Source organism: Aquila chrysaetos, chromosome 3 (assembly GCF_900496995.4).
Source record: "Aquila chrysaetos chrysaetos chromosome 3, bAquChr1.4, whole genome shotgun sequence".
Lineage (NCBI taxonomy): Eukaryota > Metazoa > Chordata > Aves > Accipitriformes > Accipitridae > Aquila > Aquila chrysaetos.
The window spans coordinates 47345544-47362967 of NC_044006.1; the positions used below are offsets into that span (position 1 = coordinate 47345544).

General features: G+C 37.0%; 1 protein-coding gene across 7 annotated transcripts in view; it reads left to right on the forward strand.

Annotated features, from left to right (window-relative positions):
* Nucleotides 1–17424, forward strand: part of DGKB (diacylglycerol kinase beta) — a 368055-nt gene that overhangs the window by 280825 nt on the left and 69806 nt on the right. For all 7 annotated transcript variants that reach the window (XM_030010154.2, XM_030010155.2, XM_041122700.1 and 4 more), the window contains 2 exons: nucleotides 1096–1186; nucleotides 7388–7583. In XM_030010154.2, the coding sequence (XP_029866014.1) occupies nucleotides 1096–1186; nucleotides 7388–7583 (287 nt within the window). The remainder of the gene's footprint in view (nucleotides 1–1095; nucleotides 1187–7387; nucleotides 7584–17424) is intronic.

The following is a 17424-nucleotide window of genomic DNA, read 5'->3' on the forward strand; positions in this document are numbered from 1 at the left end:
GGGTAGGATTTGTACTTTTGCTGACATGTTTGACAGTCATCTACGTCTGTGTTTCACTCTTCTCCACTTCTAGCTCATGCAAACTCAGTCATTTTCAAGTTCCAAGCACACTGTGCTGTGTCTGTGTCAGAGAACAGTTTATACAAGTGGATGAACTGTGTTCATATCTGATTCCTAAGTGTGAATAATGAATTCTAATTCAGTGTCTTTTTTTTTTTTAGTTTAGCTTCTTGTTTTGTTACAGAATAATAATTACTCATGAGAGTTCAACAAAACTGCACATACTTATTTGAAATAGTACTGTTGCTGTCATGATTGTATTTAACAGTATGCAATAAATCTGGTAAAACAGAAGTGCAGTCTTTACGTATTTAAGAAGAAAAAAAGTGTAATCTCTGCCTGCTGTCATGTTAAACTAAGCAATTTACTAGCATTATATCCAGTTTTATTTTTCTGTAGAATCTGTTAATGAACTTCAAGATGCAGGTCCCATCACCCATTTAAAATGTGTCTATGAGTTAATTACCTGGTAATACAGCTCTCGTACTGCAAAATATCTACAGACTGTTAGATCTGGAATTTTTATTTTCTTTGAATATCTATCTCATCTGTCATCAAGAACAATAAGCATTTACCTTTACCTTTAGCTAACTTAAGGCAAGCTACATTTTGGTCTTGGTTCTTCTTCATGATAAGAATGCCCTGCTTGCACATTCTAGTACTCTGCAGGATAGAGATTTTAACCATGAATCAGAAATCATATAGTAGGTGTAAGACAAGAAATCGATCCATTTTTCTGAGGCATGTCACTGGTTAAGTGACAAAAAATATTCTGATAGTCACTGAAAAAGAAAAGTCAAAGGTACATTTGAACCTGTCAGTTCAACACATTCCTGTTATCCCTTTAGGGGATATCATACAACTTGACACCAACATTTAAGCTTTGAAAATTATGAGCTCATCTATTTCAAATGGGATGTCACATGTTCCCAAGCCTTTGCCATTACTTATAATGGAAGACAGGATGATCACTTTTGTCACATATTGATAGTGAATAAGATCTTTCTTTTTTCTTTTCTTTTTTTCTTGTTTCAGAATGAAGAACAAATTTTGGTATTTTGAATTTGGCACTTCGGAAACTTTCTCAGCCACCTGTAAGAAGCTGCATGAATCTGTAGAAATAGAAGTAAGAAACTAATTGTTGCCTTTATCCTTGAAATGTCACTAGTTTGGCTGAAATGCAGGGAGCAAGGGTGCAGAGTGCCTGAATCCAACAAGGCAAAGCAGTGCACATCCTTTCGACCCTCTATTCCAAAATATTATTTTTATCATGTCTATTTGTAGTGTAGCCCTGCACACTAGAACAAAGTTCAGTTTGATGATTAGTGAAGTCTTAATACAGTAGACGAGGTCAGGGGTGAAATATAACATTAGAAATCAATAGGGAGTGTGACTAGGTCAGATGGAAAAATGAAAGACTGTTGGAGGGAGTGAGAGCTGCTGCAGGATTAAAATAAAAAAAAAAAAATCTTATTATTTCTAGGTCCCAAGTTTTTATAACCTTTAAAACTCAATTCCTTAAAATTGTACTTACCATCCTGAATAAAGGTTAAAGAATATATATTTTTTGGAATCATTCCCCTTCATTAAATAGCTTTTCTCTCTGCACAAGGGGTCATCTTTCCATTATACGTTGAACATTAACTGAAAAGACACAGGATAGTTACAGACAAAATAGGAATTTAAAATAATGTGCCACTGCTACTTTGATGGCTGATAGAATAAGTGGCTACATTACATAAACTGTTTGGGGGGCTGATGCTCATAAATAAGTAAATGAAAGATGTGAAATGACTGAAGGTACAAACCTGAGAATTTAAGTTAAATAATGAAATCATTTCTCAAGAGGTTTATAGTGCTTTTTCTTTCCAGTAGTAATGAAAAACTGCACGTATCCATGAAGTATTTGTATAGTAGCATGAGGCACTTGGAAATGTGTGGTGAGAGCTGTGAGAGTCTGGTCAAAGCCTCCTGAAAGGCGAAGTCTGAGATGATCTGAAGGGACCATGGATCTGGTAGTAGAACAGTAGCAAAGAATACTGAGACTGAAACTGTAAGACCTGTGGTGCCAGACTTGCCTATTATGCTGTTATGTTTCTTTTTAAAGTGGAAACATGTTAGATTAAAAAATAAATTAAAAAAAAAACCAAGCAAACAACAGAAAGAAAAAAACCCAAAGCCCCCTTGCTTTCCAAGATGGTGCTTCACACAGATGTGTTTAAGTACATGTACCCTGAAAAATATTTGATTAGTTATTGGAAGAAATGCTTACCTCGTTTGATTTGATTTGAATTTACTGAAAGTTAAATGTACCTTTTGATTAAATACAAATTGAAGAGCAGGCTTTCCCAATAAAATATTTCTATCCGGCAAAAATCTTACGTAGCCTGATACGTATTAAGATGTGATCTTAAACCATCTAATTGTAACCACTGAAAGGGTGGTGAAAGGTTAACATCCCAAAGCAAACAAGTGTGCATAAAAGTTTGTGATGCTGTTGATACCAGTTGTATGCTTATTACCAATTCATATCAATATCACTGTTACTACCAATAAAGTATTACATTGCCAGTATGAGACATGTTTGTTAATATTCACTTCATCTATCCTGGTCATTATCATTAGTCCTGCAATTAGGAACAAAAAGCCTAGGGGAAATAGTTTCCAAAATGTTTGCACACAGTGTTAGGAGGTAGTTATTTACAGATTTATTTACAACATTTAAATGAACAATGCTTGCCAATATGCTTGTATCTAATGTTTCTTGTTTGAACATTATAAACACTTGGGAGTAGTGCTGTTTTCATCTGATTTTTAACCTGCTGCCCCTTGCTTGGGGATGTTGCTGTAAATGAGAGCTTGATGTATGATACTACATTTCACTCCGAATAAAATGCACAAACAATGTGTTTGCTCTACAGCCAAATTTTGAATGAACAAAGCCCATGAAGATTAAGGATCTGTATCTCTGAGCTGGGAGACAGCAATCAAACATTCCGTGGGCAAATATTTATTCAACCCTATATTTGATTTCTAACCTAATTAAGCTTGGCTTACCTGATATACATTCATGTCTCTTATGTTCTGTGTATTTTCTTGTGTGTGAGATGCAGAACAAAGTTTGGACACTAAATTCTTATGTTCTCCAGAATGAGATGTGGTTTTATTTCCAAATTGGAATCCAAGAAGTTGAGGAGAGAAACATAGGTTCTAAAGGGAAAAAACCCCAGGGCAAAATTAAGGATTTATTTTTAATAATAATGCGTCGGTAAATGAGGCTAAAGATTTTACAGTTTAGAGCACTTACTTACACTTTATTTCCACTTCAGAAAAAAAGAAAGGTGTGTGAAGGGTTTTTAATGAGAGTAGGCATAGGTGCAGTGTAAGTGGGGATGGCATGGTCCATACCTGCAACGCTGTAAAAGCATCATGGGACCAGGGGAAACTTCCTATGCTACCTGGTATTAATGGGTGGGGGAAAGGAGTTTAAACAATCACATAGTCTTGCATGATATCACACTCAGTTACACAGCAAAGCCTTAATCTCAGCTGTTTTCAGGCATGGATATGTATGTTCTCAACTTAGAGATGACCTGAAAATATTTGATATAATGAATGAAGTGTAAAAGATAATGCCCCAAAAGGGACTGAGGCCAGGAAAGAAGGCAAAAAAGAACTAAAAGCACTAGTGTTTATTTCTAATCTAGGTAGGCTCTGCATTTTAAAATCATGCTTTTATTTTTAGCAGCATCATTGCGTTGTTTGAAATTAAAAAAAAAAAAAAAGGAGCAGAACACATCTGTGTTTTGTTGTTGTAGCATATGAATGTGTCAGGACAACACAGAGCTACCTGTAGTGCAAACTTCTTGTCTGTGTATGAACAAAAGAAATCCTCCTTTACTAATTCAGAAAGTTCCTCGTCACTGTGGGATTCTGAGGCCTAGTCAAATAATTGTCTTAGTGTACTACCTGCTGTGTTCAATATTGAGTGAAAATGGAAGCCAGACCCTCCGCCATCCTATTTCACAATTCTTCTTTTATTTAAATAATTCCAGTCAGTTTGGGGGACGCCAGACCTTTATAAATTAACAGCAGGGAAATACCAAAGGTGTCAGATTGCATATTTATCATCTTTCTCGTGTAATACTTAAATATGTATTAAGAAGTGACTGACATAAATTAGGCAGATTTCAGAAGCCACAGGCCGTGGCTTGTAGAGGACCCCCTTCTGCTTGACATTTCATCCTTGTCAAAGATCAAATTATTTTAATTTAGGCTGCAAATTATAAGAAATGAAGACTTCTTTGTGGGAATTCCCTGTGGTAATCTGACTTTTGTTGTTACTGCTGCTTGTCAGTGTGCAAAAGATATAATATGCATGCAAATAAGGTTAAAAAATATGTACTATCTAATTATCCAGCCAGTACATTCCACTTGAAGACAGTGGGAGGCCTGACACACAGTATGTGTTTGATTCATTGAGGCCTGCAGGGTATTTACACAAGATTACTTTTAATTATGAAATTAATATCTGTTTATCTAGAATGTATAGCAGTAAGTGAGCATACACATGAGCAGAATTTTTAGTAAAATAGATCATCTTAATATTTAATACATATAAAATATAGGGGGGAACCACAAATTTGCTTCCGAAATAACAGTGAAGACCCATGCCTTTTTTTGTGTAAGAAAAGTATGATTTAAAAGTTACACTTTCAATTACAGTAGTTGCCACAACTGCCGACTCACTTTCAGATATATCTTTTGACTTCAAAGGTTTCCCTATATGAATATAATCCACAGGTTCAAAATTTAATTCTTGAAGAGCAAATACAAAATGGAAATCTTAATGTTGAAATTGTTCTCTTTCCAGATTTACACTCTTCAAAGAATTAAGCAGATGCAGAGTTTGCATTATAATACAGTTCTGTTTTGTGATCTCAGAAAGTTTCAGGGTAAATAAATAATTATGCACAGGTTTTTTTGAGTTTTACTTTGCTTTTCTTCTTCAAAGCTCTGATAAAGGTTTAGGCAGAGAGGAAAAAGTGCCAGTGACCCACAGAGCAGCAAGCTGCAAGATGTCACTGGACTATTGGTGAAGCGTGGTTAATTATTTTTCCAGTTTTCTTCCTGATTATTGTCTATTGGAATTACAAAATAAGACCCTTAATCAGTTTTAAATGCATGACTGGAGCCCCTACTGGCTTGCAGAACATTGCAGGAACAGGATCTAATGTTTAAAAAATATGCTGCTATACACTGTAAGGTGCATGTGACTTGCCAGGATATCTATACACTCTAGCTATGTTGTGAGGAATTAATCTAATCTACCTCTAGCCAAGGGACAAGTATATGAATCCTGGGAACTTTGCCTGGTTCAGTGAACTATTAAGAGCTGGATGCTTTGTGTTCCACCTGCAGGTTCAACTGTAGTAATCTGAAGTTAAGTCTTATTTTCTTCTGTGGAGGTTCTTCAGTATTTTGCTGTGTTTTACATGGAGTATGAACTTCCTCTGATCCTAAAACAGTGTGGGTAGGGAGGAGGACTGAGCCTGAGTAAATTATAGTCAGCGAAGGCTAGGTGTGTGTTGTGGTTTAACCCCAGCCAGCAACTAAGCACCACGCAGCCGCTCACTCATTTCCCCCCACCCACCCAGTGGGATGGGGGAGAAAATCGGGAAAAAGAAGCAAAACCCATGGGTTGAGATAAGAACGGTTTAATAGAACAGAAAAGAAGAAACTAATAATGATAATGATAACACTAATAAAATGACAACAGCAATTATGAAAGGATTGGAATGTACAAATGATGCACAGTGCAATTGCTCACCACCCGCCAACCGACACCCCGCTAGTCCCCGAGCGGCGATTCCCCGCCCCCACTTCCCAGTTCCTATACTGGATGGGACGTCACATGGTATGGAATACCCTGTTGGCCAGTCCAGGTTAGCTGCCCTGGCTGTGTCCTGTGCCAACTTCTTGCGCCCCTCCAGCTTTCTCGCTGGCTGGGCATGAGAAGCTGAAAAATCCTTGACTTTAGTCTAAACACTACTTAGCAACAACTGAAAACATCAGTGTTATCAACATTCTTCACATACTGAACTCAAAACATAGCACTGTACCAGCTACTAGGAAGACAGTTAACTCTATCCCAGCTGAAACTAGGACAGTGTGTCCTATCAAGCTAGGTGCATCTCATCCAATGTGTGTCAGGTGAACTGTGTTTGCAAATGTTGTAGGCTTCTGCCACCTGAGAATATGCTGCAGTTTGTTGCTGAACAGGCTGATAAGTTAAGGCCCCTGAACCATTCTCCTGAAGTGAAAATTATGGTCCCTTTTTAAGTTATAATTTGAAGCCAGATTTAGCAAAGGAATGTACATCTCTAAAATACCATAACGTCCAGTTTTGCTACAGGAAGCAGGAGAAATACACAGTAGTGACACAAGATGCCCTACAGTAACGATTCCATCACTGAAGGGACTGTACCACAGAGTAAGATTTCTTCTGTGTGTCCAGTAAGTCTTGGAAGGCTTTTAGAGCACTGATACCTCTTCTTTAGCTCCATGTCCTATGTTTTCCTTTGGCAATGATGCATATTACAGAGAACTGGCTGATGGAGGTTCTGGGATAAGAAATGATGTAGCTGCATCAGCATTTTGCTGTACCCAGGCTTACTAATCTTATGTCCCAGTAGGAGTTATTAGTCGAGCATAGCCCTACACTAATGTGCCAGTTGTGCCTTTGGATTGAAACTAATATCTGTGTGGTGTTCCGTACTCTCGGGGCCTGCTTAGACCCTTCTCCATAAAGCTGTGTGTACGCTGTATGCAGGGACTTTTATATTCAGTTTCATGCAGAAGGGACTTAGGTGTTATAATAACAAGTATCATTGCAAAATCATAAGACAGACAATTTAGCTGGAACAGGCAACAAAAAAACTCCAGTTATTGCTATAGAAATTTTTGTAGTATAAACGTGTTTCTGCTAGTAGCTGTAGTGAAGTTACAAATACATTTCACTTGGGTCAATGAATAGGTATCAGATAACAAGACTCTACCAAATGGTCCCACGCTTAAGCAATCAAGAGCTGAATGGGAATCATGTTTTGCTTTCTGAATGAGGATCTGTTCCTATCTCCTATCTCCTTTCCCAATATAAGTATATATCTTAGGTGTAAACATTGAATAAACCATTAACAGTGTTAAGAATGATGAATTGTTGAAGAAAAATATCTGATAGGTAGAACATTCTGATTTTTCTTTCTCTTTTACTGCTTTCGCTCTTACACTTTTTTTTTCCCCTTTCCTTTTTCTCCTTGCTAATCAGTGTGACGGAATTCAGCTAGACTTAATCAATATTTCTCTGGAAGGAATTGCCATTCTGAACATCCCAAGCATGCATGGTGGATCGAATCTTTGGGGAGAGACAAAGAAAAGACGTAGCCACCGTCGGACAGAAAAGAAGAGGTCAGATAAAAGAACCACTGTCACAGATGCCAAGGAATTGAAGTTTGTATGCCAAGGTAAGCTTACAGGTTAATATATAGGCTATGTGGCTCCATACAGTCAACTCGGTTGTATAATTGCCTTTGTATTGCCTCTTGTCAAGAAAAAGGATAGACAGTTCTTAGCTATTTCTTTTCTTGTTCATTTAGCTTTTCTGGTGGGGAACACTGGAGCAAAGGCATGCTGACAATTACAGTCTATATACTTGCAAACCTGCCTCAGATGTTACCTGTTGAGCAGACTAAGCACACCATGTGGCACTGTTTGCTACTACAATATTCGCTATAGGAGCACCTGGAGTTTTTGGAGTCAGAAAATGCTTACTGAGCATTTATAATGCTTCTTAAAGTCAGTGTGCATAAAACTTGAGGATAATCATGCCCTGTTTCTAACAAACTTTGGCCAGAGGCTGTGGCAAATTACTTCAGAGTAATAAGAGCAAGCTGTCTATACATTTTGTGTTACTATACTGTGATGCTGTATGCAATCTTTGAATGCATATGCTGTGGCTTGCTTGCGTGGGCGTGATCCATCCTTTCAGGGCTCATATACTTTCCTGGTGATTAGGCGCATTTGCTCCATAAATTTTATTATTGATCATAACTCTTGACAAAACCTACATTAAATGGTAATCTCTGTTCTACTTTGTAGAATCTGAATACTATGCATGGCAACACATCGCTGCGTATCACAAGTTCTAGTAATTATAAAACGTCGTTCTGTTCACACCAAGGGATGAACAGACCAGACTTTGAAAATATTTGGGTTTTTTTTTCTCTTTTTATCCTATGGAAAAGAGAGGATAATCATGAGGAAATAGGTATTGCTGTATTGATAACCATGGTAAATACATACCTGCTTGTTAACTTCTGTTTGTGTATTTACTTACCATCCACTTGTTTCAGAGTATCTTCCTGCTTTTCCTCCTTATTCAGACTGAATAAAGATCAGGACTTTAACTGTCTGCTGTTATTATGATCCTTTTACTAGTTTTGGATATCCTGTTTTTTGCATTTTATCAGCAATAATTTTTAAGTCACTAGTTATATCTTAATTAATATGTGTTGTAGTTTTAATCCAGCTAACTTATGTGGATGACAAAAGTTTGGGAATAAAGTAGTTTTCTATGGCTTGGAGGTTGCAATAGGTACTAGGACTCAAAATTTCTGTGTGTTTTAGCAATTTTATATAGTTCTCAGTATGTCAAAGTAACTTGCCAATATACTCTGTCAGCTGAAGTCTTACCAGCTGCTAAGCTTCTGCATACACTGCAATTTCTGTATTATGTCTTGATGTTCAAGAGATGGAGGCAGGCTATTGGATAATGGACTCACCAAAATTTTTCCTTTTGTATTGCTTTTGAACATAGGGAAACAGGACATTTCAGTCTTGATAGTGTGAAACAAGATGTTATATCCTCTTTAATTATTGAAGTTATGTATGTATTTGATACATACATAACAGCGATTTCAAACTACTGACTATTTTTGGTGTACCAGAAGGGCATTGCTACACTCCATTTCCGTTTTCCTGGACAGGAGAAAATAAAATAAAAATATTAAAAACTGAACAGAAGATCCTACATTATCTGTCAAATTGTTCATAATTAAGACTTTAAGCACCTTATTTCATAAAACCTAGTCTCATGACTTAGTTTCTAATCACTTTATATGCACTATGGATGGAAGTAGCTTCAAGCAAAAGGCAAATTCAAAGCAGAGATTGACTTCTCAACATCAGAAGCTAGACCACCTCTATCTTGTCACTGAGGACAGGGATAGTATTATTGGTTGCATCTACAGTAGCATTTTAGTGCTTAACAGGAGTACACTTCTTGGATTTCAGAGTTGTCCTTGCTTATTGCATTCCATTTTGCAACACTGAGCAGTCTTGAGCATGCACACTGGATTCCTTTTACATGGCGGGGGCAAGGCACATGCTCTGACTGCAAATGAGTGTTCAGTCCATGGAACCAGGTTAAAACAACTGGGAGCTAAACTCCAAAATGGACGCGGTGTGAACATTCGAGAACCAACTGATTTGCTGTATGGATCCACTCCTATTTTATACTGCAAAGAATAGTCACTTAATTCTGCTAGCTAAGCTCAGGTTAGAATGTGCTGCTTCATCTCAGTGTTCAAGATTATTGCTGAATAATGGAATTCAATCAATTTTATGTCTAGGCTTCTCAAATAGTTTTGATAAATATAAATCTACCTACTGTGGAAATAACTGACTGCCTGGCACTTCTAAAGCACTATGATTCCTTCACTAGCTCTGTACAAGCAAATCCGAGAGCCTGATATCCTCTAGCTGATTGTTTTCTTAGGCACATTTGGATTGTACTTTTTAGTTCAAAGAAAACATTTTACAAAATGTTAATGCCTGGTGCAGAAATAGGTATTGCTGTATTGATAACCATGGTAAATACATACCTGCTTGTTAACTTCTGTTTGTGTATTTACTTACCCAGAATAAATATCCTTTCGGTTCGTTTTATGTCCAAATAAAGCATCCAGTCACTTGACGACTGAACACAGCACTTTCTAGGAGACAGTAATCAAACATCCTCATGTTTTCATATGGATATATATACCAGGTTTTGGCGTCGGGTTTGGGGTTTTTTTAAATCTAGTCCTCTTGTATGGGACTTCTGAGAGGCGTGCACATTTAGTTTTAGTATTTTTCAATTGCAGTGCAACTGTAGGGTTTTTTAACTTTGTATCAATCTGTATTCTTGTTGTCTCTCTGCTTTTATGGTTTTATAACTTGACCATAAATACAAGAATTGAAGTTTTTAGTATTCGAAGTCTGAGCCCTTAAATGGGATATTTGCATGGACTAGTGAAAGCTGTCTCCTCACTCTGGGTAGTTTGTTGCCCCTGAGCATGTTGCATTGCTCCTCTCACAACAGCCCCAGGAGAACTTTGCGAACTTCCAAAGAAGAAACCTCTGTGAGGTCCTGCTGCTGTCCTCCCCCTGCTCTTGTGTGTATCACCTAACATGAGCCATGTATGTGCAACATAATCATTGCTGCAGGAAAAAGGGTCAAAGTGCTGCCAAATCTTTTTTCTTTCTTACATATCTGTATGATTCAGGGAAGGTACATTCCTCTAAGCCTACTCCCCTCTTTTTTTTCCCTTATTTGCAGTTGTCACCTGTTGATGCAAAAAGGCTTGTATTTTCTTTGCCCTTCCCATTATCCACCTCTGCATACTCAATAGCCAGACCACAGTTTGGACTTTAAGTAATCAAATGGACATCTGCTTGGAAAACAATCTGATTATATGCACATAGTCTGCAAAACAATATATTGAAATGCAGCAATTTAAAATGTGCGCTATTTAAATACATTCCCTGCTTATCTCATTAGGAGTTGTGCCTGTATGCTAAAGAGCAAAATTTGGCACTGATAACATGTAGGTGTGTGTCTGTGTGTGTATCATATTTCTGTCTAACTAGTAACTGTCTTTAATATTTTCATATAAAACATATATGAAAATATATTTGTCTGATTAACTTATTGGAAAGAAAACCTTATTTAGCTGTAACGTACTTAATATTATCCTAATCTTTGTTAATGGAAAAAATACTACAGTTTTCATTTCAGCTCCTATGCAGAAGTCTTTTAACAAATGTTATTAGGGTAAAAATCTGATATATTTATTTCTAATTTAATTTCATTTGAATTTCTAATTTATCATTATAATTTCTATTGTACAAAATCAATGTATTAGGAAAAAATACAACTACAGATATATGTGACAATTCATGAAAGTAGATGATTTAATTAGAATTTTGACTTTTTGAATCTGACACTTGCAATGTTTCCATTTTGTTGTTTTGTTTTAAAATCTTCTAGTATGTACATATCTATGATACATCTATCCACAGTCAATTTTTTTTCTAAGTACAGATTTTAGATATAGCTGTGAACTATCCCACAACATTATTTGGACAGGATTTTTGTTTGGATATACACAGATATTGATAAATGCCAAAAATCAGTGCTTTAAAAAGATGAACATACTGCATAGAAACTGAAGTATGAGTTGAGAAACATAAATGTAAATAACTGAGCTACTTGTTTGGAAATTACATCCAAAACATAAGTTGAATCATGGCAACATTTCTTAGATGAAATGTATATACCACTTATGTTAAGTGTTAAACAGCAAAATTTTCTTCCTCACAGAGATGCTAAATAAAATTTTCAAACCTTTTGTGACAAAAAGGAAATAATTTTTTTGAAAATCACTCCAGTAAACTTTTTGCTAAGTGGAGTAGGTTTCCTTTGGGGTGGATATTTTTATGCTCTGATTTGCTTTCACTGCTGAAGTTCAGTTAGAGCCCTGTCCTGAAATGGAATCTCTTTTAAAGTCTCTTAAGACTTTATTGCAAACATACAGGTAACTTGTTTTTGCACAAGTAGTTCAGTCACCTCAATGGAGTCATTCCTGAAGACAATGTGTATGAAGGGTGAAACCTTTAGACTGTAAATATTTCAGTGCAATACTTTCTTCCTATTTATTTTGTACATTGCCAGGCACGCTGATACTTAACCAAGCACTTACCAAGTTGATCTGTGCAGCTTGTCAAGAACTGCAGTGAGCTATTACTCAGCAACATGCCAGACTACACGACTAATTCAAGACAATATGTATGCATGTCACAGCACCTCGGCATAAAGCAAGCTTACCAATATGATTCAATAACTCCGTGTGGAAATCTCTGTTAATAACTGCATTATGACTTTCTGAATGGAAATGCAGAAGTTTGGGAAATAGAATAATGTGTATACAGACAGTTCACTACAGTTAAAAGCAGGGGACATGCAGAGACTGTGAAGGCCTTAAAACACTTCAAAATATCAATACATAGTAAGAGAGGAGAAAATATCTTTCTTACTAGGTATCAAGTTACACTCTACGGGGGAGGGGGAGAATCTTATCCCAAGCTTCCCTATAGCCAGGGGATTCCTGACAAGAGTTCTCTAAACAACTTATAAACTTTGTGGGCTAGCAGACTAATTTATTTTATGGAGGTCTTTCATAAACTGCACTTCGGCCAGGTGACTTCTCCTTGCTGTTTCTGATTCTCTAAATTTAAAATCTTGATACATTATGAATTTTGAGATCTCTAAATATGAATTAATTTTATAAGTTGAAAAAGTTAGAAACTGTGTTCTATATACAGAGTACGGATAATATATACACTGAATATACACAGTGTATATTCAGTATTGGTAAACTTCAGGTTACTTACGACATGGTACAAGGCATGTATAAAGAACTCTCTATAATAATATTTTCATTAAATGCTATGGATAATGTAATGGCTACATAAGGTAATTGCCCTTATTTTGTATCTTGTTTAGACAGTTTTGGGCAACATAGCCATTAAGACAGTACCACAGAGAAAAATAACTAATTATAGCTATTTCATAGCTCGTCTATGTTAAGACATTGAACTTATAGAAACAATTTGTTTAGACAGAGTATCTAAGTAAAATCATTTAATTGCTGCCCCGACAATCCTAACCAGGTATTTTTGTGCACATACATATATAGTTTGACGAAAGCAAGTAGTAGTGGTATAATCAAGTTCTACCAATTTTAGTAATCAGTGTTGTAGGTTATTTGTGTTACTTCAGAGAAAGAAAGAAAGAAAAAGGTAAATAAAGTTGATCACAATATCTGTTTAAGAACTTGAGGTAATACATGTGGTATTCAGAATTCAAGGAAGCAGAAATATGTGTAACTAATGAAAACCAATGACTAAATCAGTTAAACATCAAAGGAAATAATAATTACACACTATTCTGAGCTAGGCTTAAACTCACTAGAATAGATAACAGGGATGTATAAACGCCTTCTTGCATTTGAGAGAGCTTGCAAACCATTTATGGTCCTTTCTCAGGAGCTCTCTGCACAAATGGAGGTATATATCTCTATCCAAAACAAAGATCCAAGCAGGGCATATATGTTGGAAATACCTCGCTGGGTAATATACATAAATGTTTATATTTCTGTGAAAAATAACAGAAAAAGAACACTGAACCTGAGAAAAGAGGAAGCACCAAACACAGTAATAGAAAATCTGTTGATGCATTTCTTAGAAAAAGTGAAGGACAGCTTTCTCAGCCAAATTCTGACTATAAAACTGTTAGATAAGCAAAGAGACTGCCTTCTGTTCAAGTCTTCCTACATTTAAAGGAAAAAGACCTTTTGTCTGTAATGGTAAGGAAGAAGTATGGAGAATAGAAATCTAACAGTGGTGTTCTTTTCCTAATGAAAACAGCCCAAGAAGACCTGCAACTTGTCTAAGGCGCAGATCAGAAAAAGAAACCAAGTTCCCTTAAAAAGCAGTAAAATAATTTAAATTTAAAGGGGTTATGGCGATCATGTCTCTCAGTTCCCCCAAAAAAGTAAAAAGGAAGGAGGATCCTTATGCATGCTTGTCTGCCTATTTAAATAGGACTAATCACTGTTGATATATGTCAAAGCATTAAGTGTATGAAGTTCAGAAAAGTTCCATTATTATTTCAATGTAAACTACTATGAAACTTATGTGGAACTTATTTCTAGGGTGTAAATTTAGGAAACATGCATATGATGAGTTAGGGTGTTACATGAATCTAAAATGCTTTGACTGTTTCACTCACAAATCCACTTCATTTAGTTATATACCAGAATTTCTTTGCTTGGAAAATAATGCAAAATTATCCTTGTATGAAATTTTAATTTCTTTCCTAAATTTTGTTTAATTGCTCTGAAAATAGCAGCATTTTTCATGGGTTTTGGCACTTTATTTTCTGTCCTGGATTGAAACTAGGAAGGCAGAGAAATCCCCTAAATAAATAGCAAAGTTAACTCTTCTAATCCACATACTTCTTCAAAGTTTAAACACTAGAAAAAAATTCCTAAATTTATTCAAACTATTTTTATTTTTTTTCCTGTCCAAGCATGCACCATAGCTATTCTGAACATCTTAAAGCATAAATTGAAGCCTTAACCTAAACTTCACATATTTGAGTGTGGAATTTCTTGTTACAATTATGTGAGTGTATGTTGTTGAAATGTAAATGAAACCCTTGTGAGGCCTGTTAAATTTAGGGTGACATTAACTTCAGTGGCTAAAAATCAACCCTATAGCTAGTAGATAGAGTCACCTCAAGAAAAGTGTTTATCCCATGCTCAAATAAGGGTCTAAGGTAGGCAGAATAAAATGCTTGCTGGAGGTGAGTCTCTCCCCATTTATTGAAAGTGGAGCCTAACTAATAGGCCAGGTTAGACACCTCACTTCCAGCTGACTAGGTGGCGAGATGAATTTCTGTATGTGCTACCTGTGGCAACAGCTCATTAAATACATGAACACAGTCCTTGGAGCAGGAATGGGAACCAGGTACTGCTCTGCCAGATAAGCCTTGTTGAGCTGAACCGTGCTCTCTTCTACAGATCTGGTGCTGATGTGTCCCACATCTTTCATGAACACTGTAGTCACTAATCTACTGAGCAGAAAGGACCATGGCAGAAGATCTGTCTTTCCAGTGTGTGCAAACCCTGCTTGGAGTATAGCTTCCAGATGTTGGGGACTCCAGAAGGGGAACATCTGTTTAGAGGGGTTATAGTATAAGCAGTATTGGGAAATAGGGTAGCATTCGGTGGAGCTATATACTGCCCCGTCTTTAGTTTGGACTGCATTATTTTGTCACCTTTCAAAAATCTTCATGGTATGCTGAATATCTCATTCGCTTTGTGTGCATTTGTGTTGCAGCACTCGGCCATTGTGCATTGGCTCTTCTATCTGCTGAACAGCAGTAATTGGCCACCATGCTGGGCATTTTGTTCCACTTCTCAAGCAAGAGCTCAATAGGCAATGGGAGCTGCTGTCTCACTGAGGGCAGCTGCATGGTGCATCTCATTACTGTGCAAGGTGTTGATCTCTGGCTTTGGAGAGGTTGCAAATTCAACAAGGACAAGAAACCCTTGCCAATTTGTCCCTGTGGAAGCACCTCTTCCTGCAAATCCAGGACCTGCCTAAGGCAGGATGCAACTGATAAGTTCCTTCTACTGATGTAGTAGTTCCCAGTTTTCAGTCGTTTCTCTAGAAGCTGTGGAGCAGTGTGGTTGGTACTGTGATGTGTTACCACTAATCAGCAGTGTCTTATCTCTGTTGAGGCAGTGATTTCAGGAGGGCAAAAGGAAGGAAGAAATGAATGTCACAGTTTTTCCACATTAGCAAGTTCCCACCTCTTTTATTTTACTTTAAGCAATGGGTTGTGAGTTTAGACACGGTGAAGAGGTGAGCAAGGTGCTGAGGTGGTACTCAACGTGAAAAAGTGATGGCACTGCTAATTTTCCTAACTCAGAACCTGGATTTTGAATGACTTTATAAGGGATGGGTTGGGATTCAAATGCCTTTGTCCCATATTAGCTACTGAAGATTGTGTGACTTTGGCTCCTTATTTTTACTGCATGTGCACATTCACTAGTATGACAGGGATAAATGGCACTCTCTCCTAGCCACTTAGTTAAATTGTGCATTGCAGCCATTAGTTAGTAAGATCTGAAAGGCAAATGTTCATTTTGCCAAGCTGCTAAAGATAGCAGAGTTTTCCTAGTAAGAGAATGTGGGCTGGAAAGTCATGATTTGATTATGCTATTAAAAAAGTCTTTTCCCCTCTTTGCCCCACCCCCAGCAGCAAATCTTCAGGGTGCACTGTTTTCCTCTAGATACCTTTATTACTCAAGAGGTGCTGTGTTCAGCAAGAGCCTTACTCATACAAGTAGGCCCATCAGCCTGGAGGATGGAGTCCATAATTCATAACACAGTTTTAATCTTTAAGAAGTACAAATACAGGTCCTTGTTGCTGTGAAATACTGATTTTATAGTTATTAGGAAGTAGTAGGATCTTGAAAAATGGCTTGATAGTCTGATTTGGTTTTATATTTATAAAGCATGTATATATGTTTCTGTGCAATATAGATCATAGTAGAAAAACAATTTCCTTTTATTTACAAGGCAGTTGAGATTGTCATTGTATTATACCTTTTGGTGCACAGAATGTTCATTTTCTTTCAAACGTTATTCATTGAAAGAGGATAATTATGGTGTATTTCACAGACTGCCAGAAGGAAAATGTATCTTTGAAAAGTTTCATTTCCCTTAAGTTGCTCATTTTCTATAGGAAGACAGAGCTATTAAGTAACATACCCATGACAAAGATTGATTAAAATGGCATAAAGGACTATCTTATCTCTAAGTACAGGGATTTACACGTATAACTCCTGTGACATTAAATGCAGTAGGTGAAATTAACTCTAGCTATTGTATAAAAAAAGCCCCAGTAAATTGGTTTGTACAGAGAACAAGGTGAGGGTGGGAGGGATGGCACGTTAAGTAGCAAGGCAGAAGGATTGTTTTAGGGTGCACCTACAATGTAGCATGCAAATAATCAAACCAAGTTCTGTGCCGGCAGCATTAATGCAGTGTTCTGCTGGGACTCACTTTGGCGGCTAAATAGTGGAACCGTCATCACCTTGCTGATGTGGCTAAGCTTCTTGTATTCAGCCAGCTGCTTAGAGTAGCTCAGGCTCCTCTACAGGGTTCAAGGTAAGTTTAGCCTGGGTCTGTCTGACCTGGAACAAGGGATATGCCCTTAGGTACACCTTGTGCAGGTCTTGTGGCATACCTCAACAACAGATGCCTGCAGAAGGCTCATATGACCTGTTCCACAGTACTCCCAGTGCTTAACTCTGCATTGCTGGGAGCGCTTCATGACTCTTGCACCTTATTAACCCAGGTAAATAAGTACTTACCTGTATGACAGCCATTAGTTAAGATGTGGTAAATGAT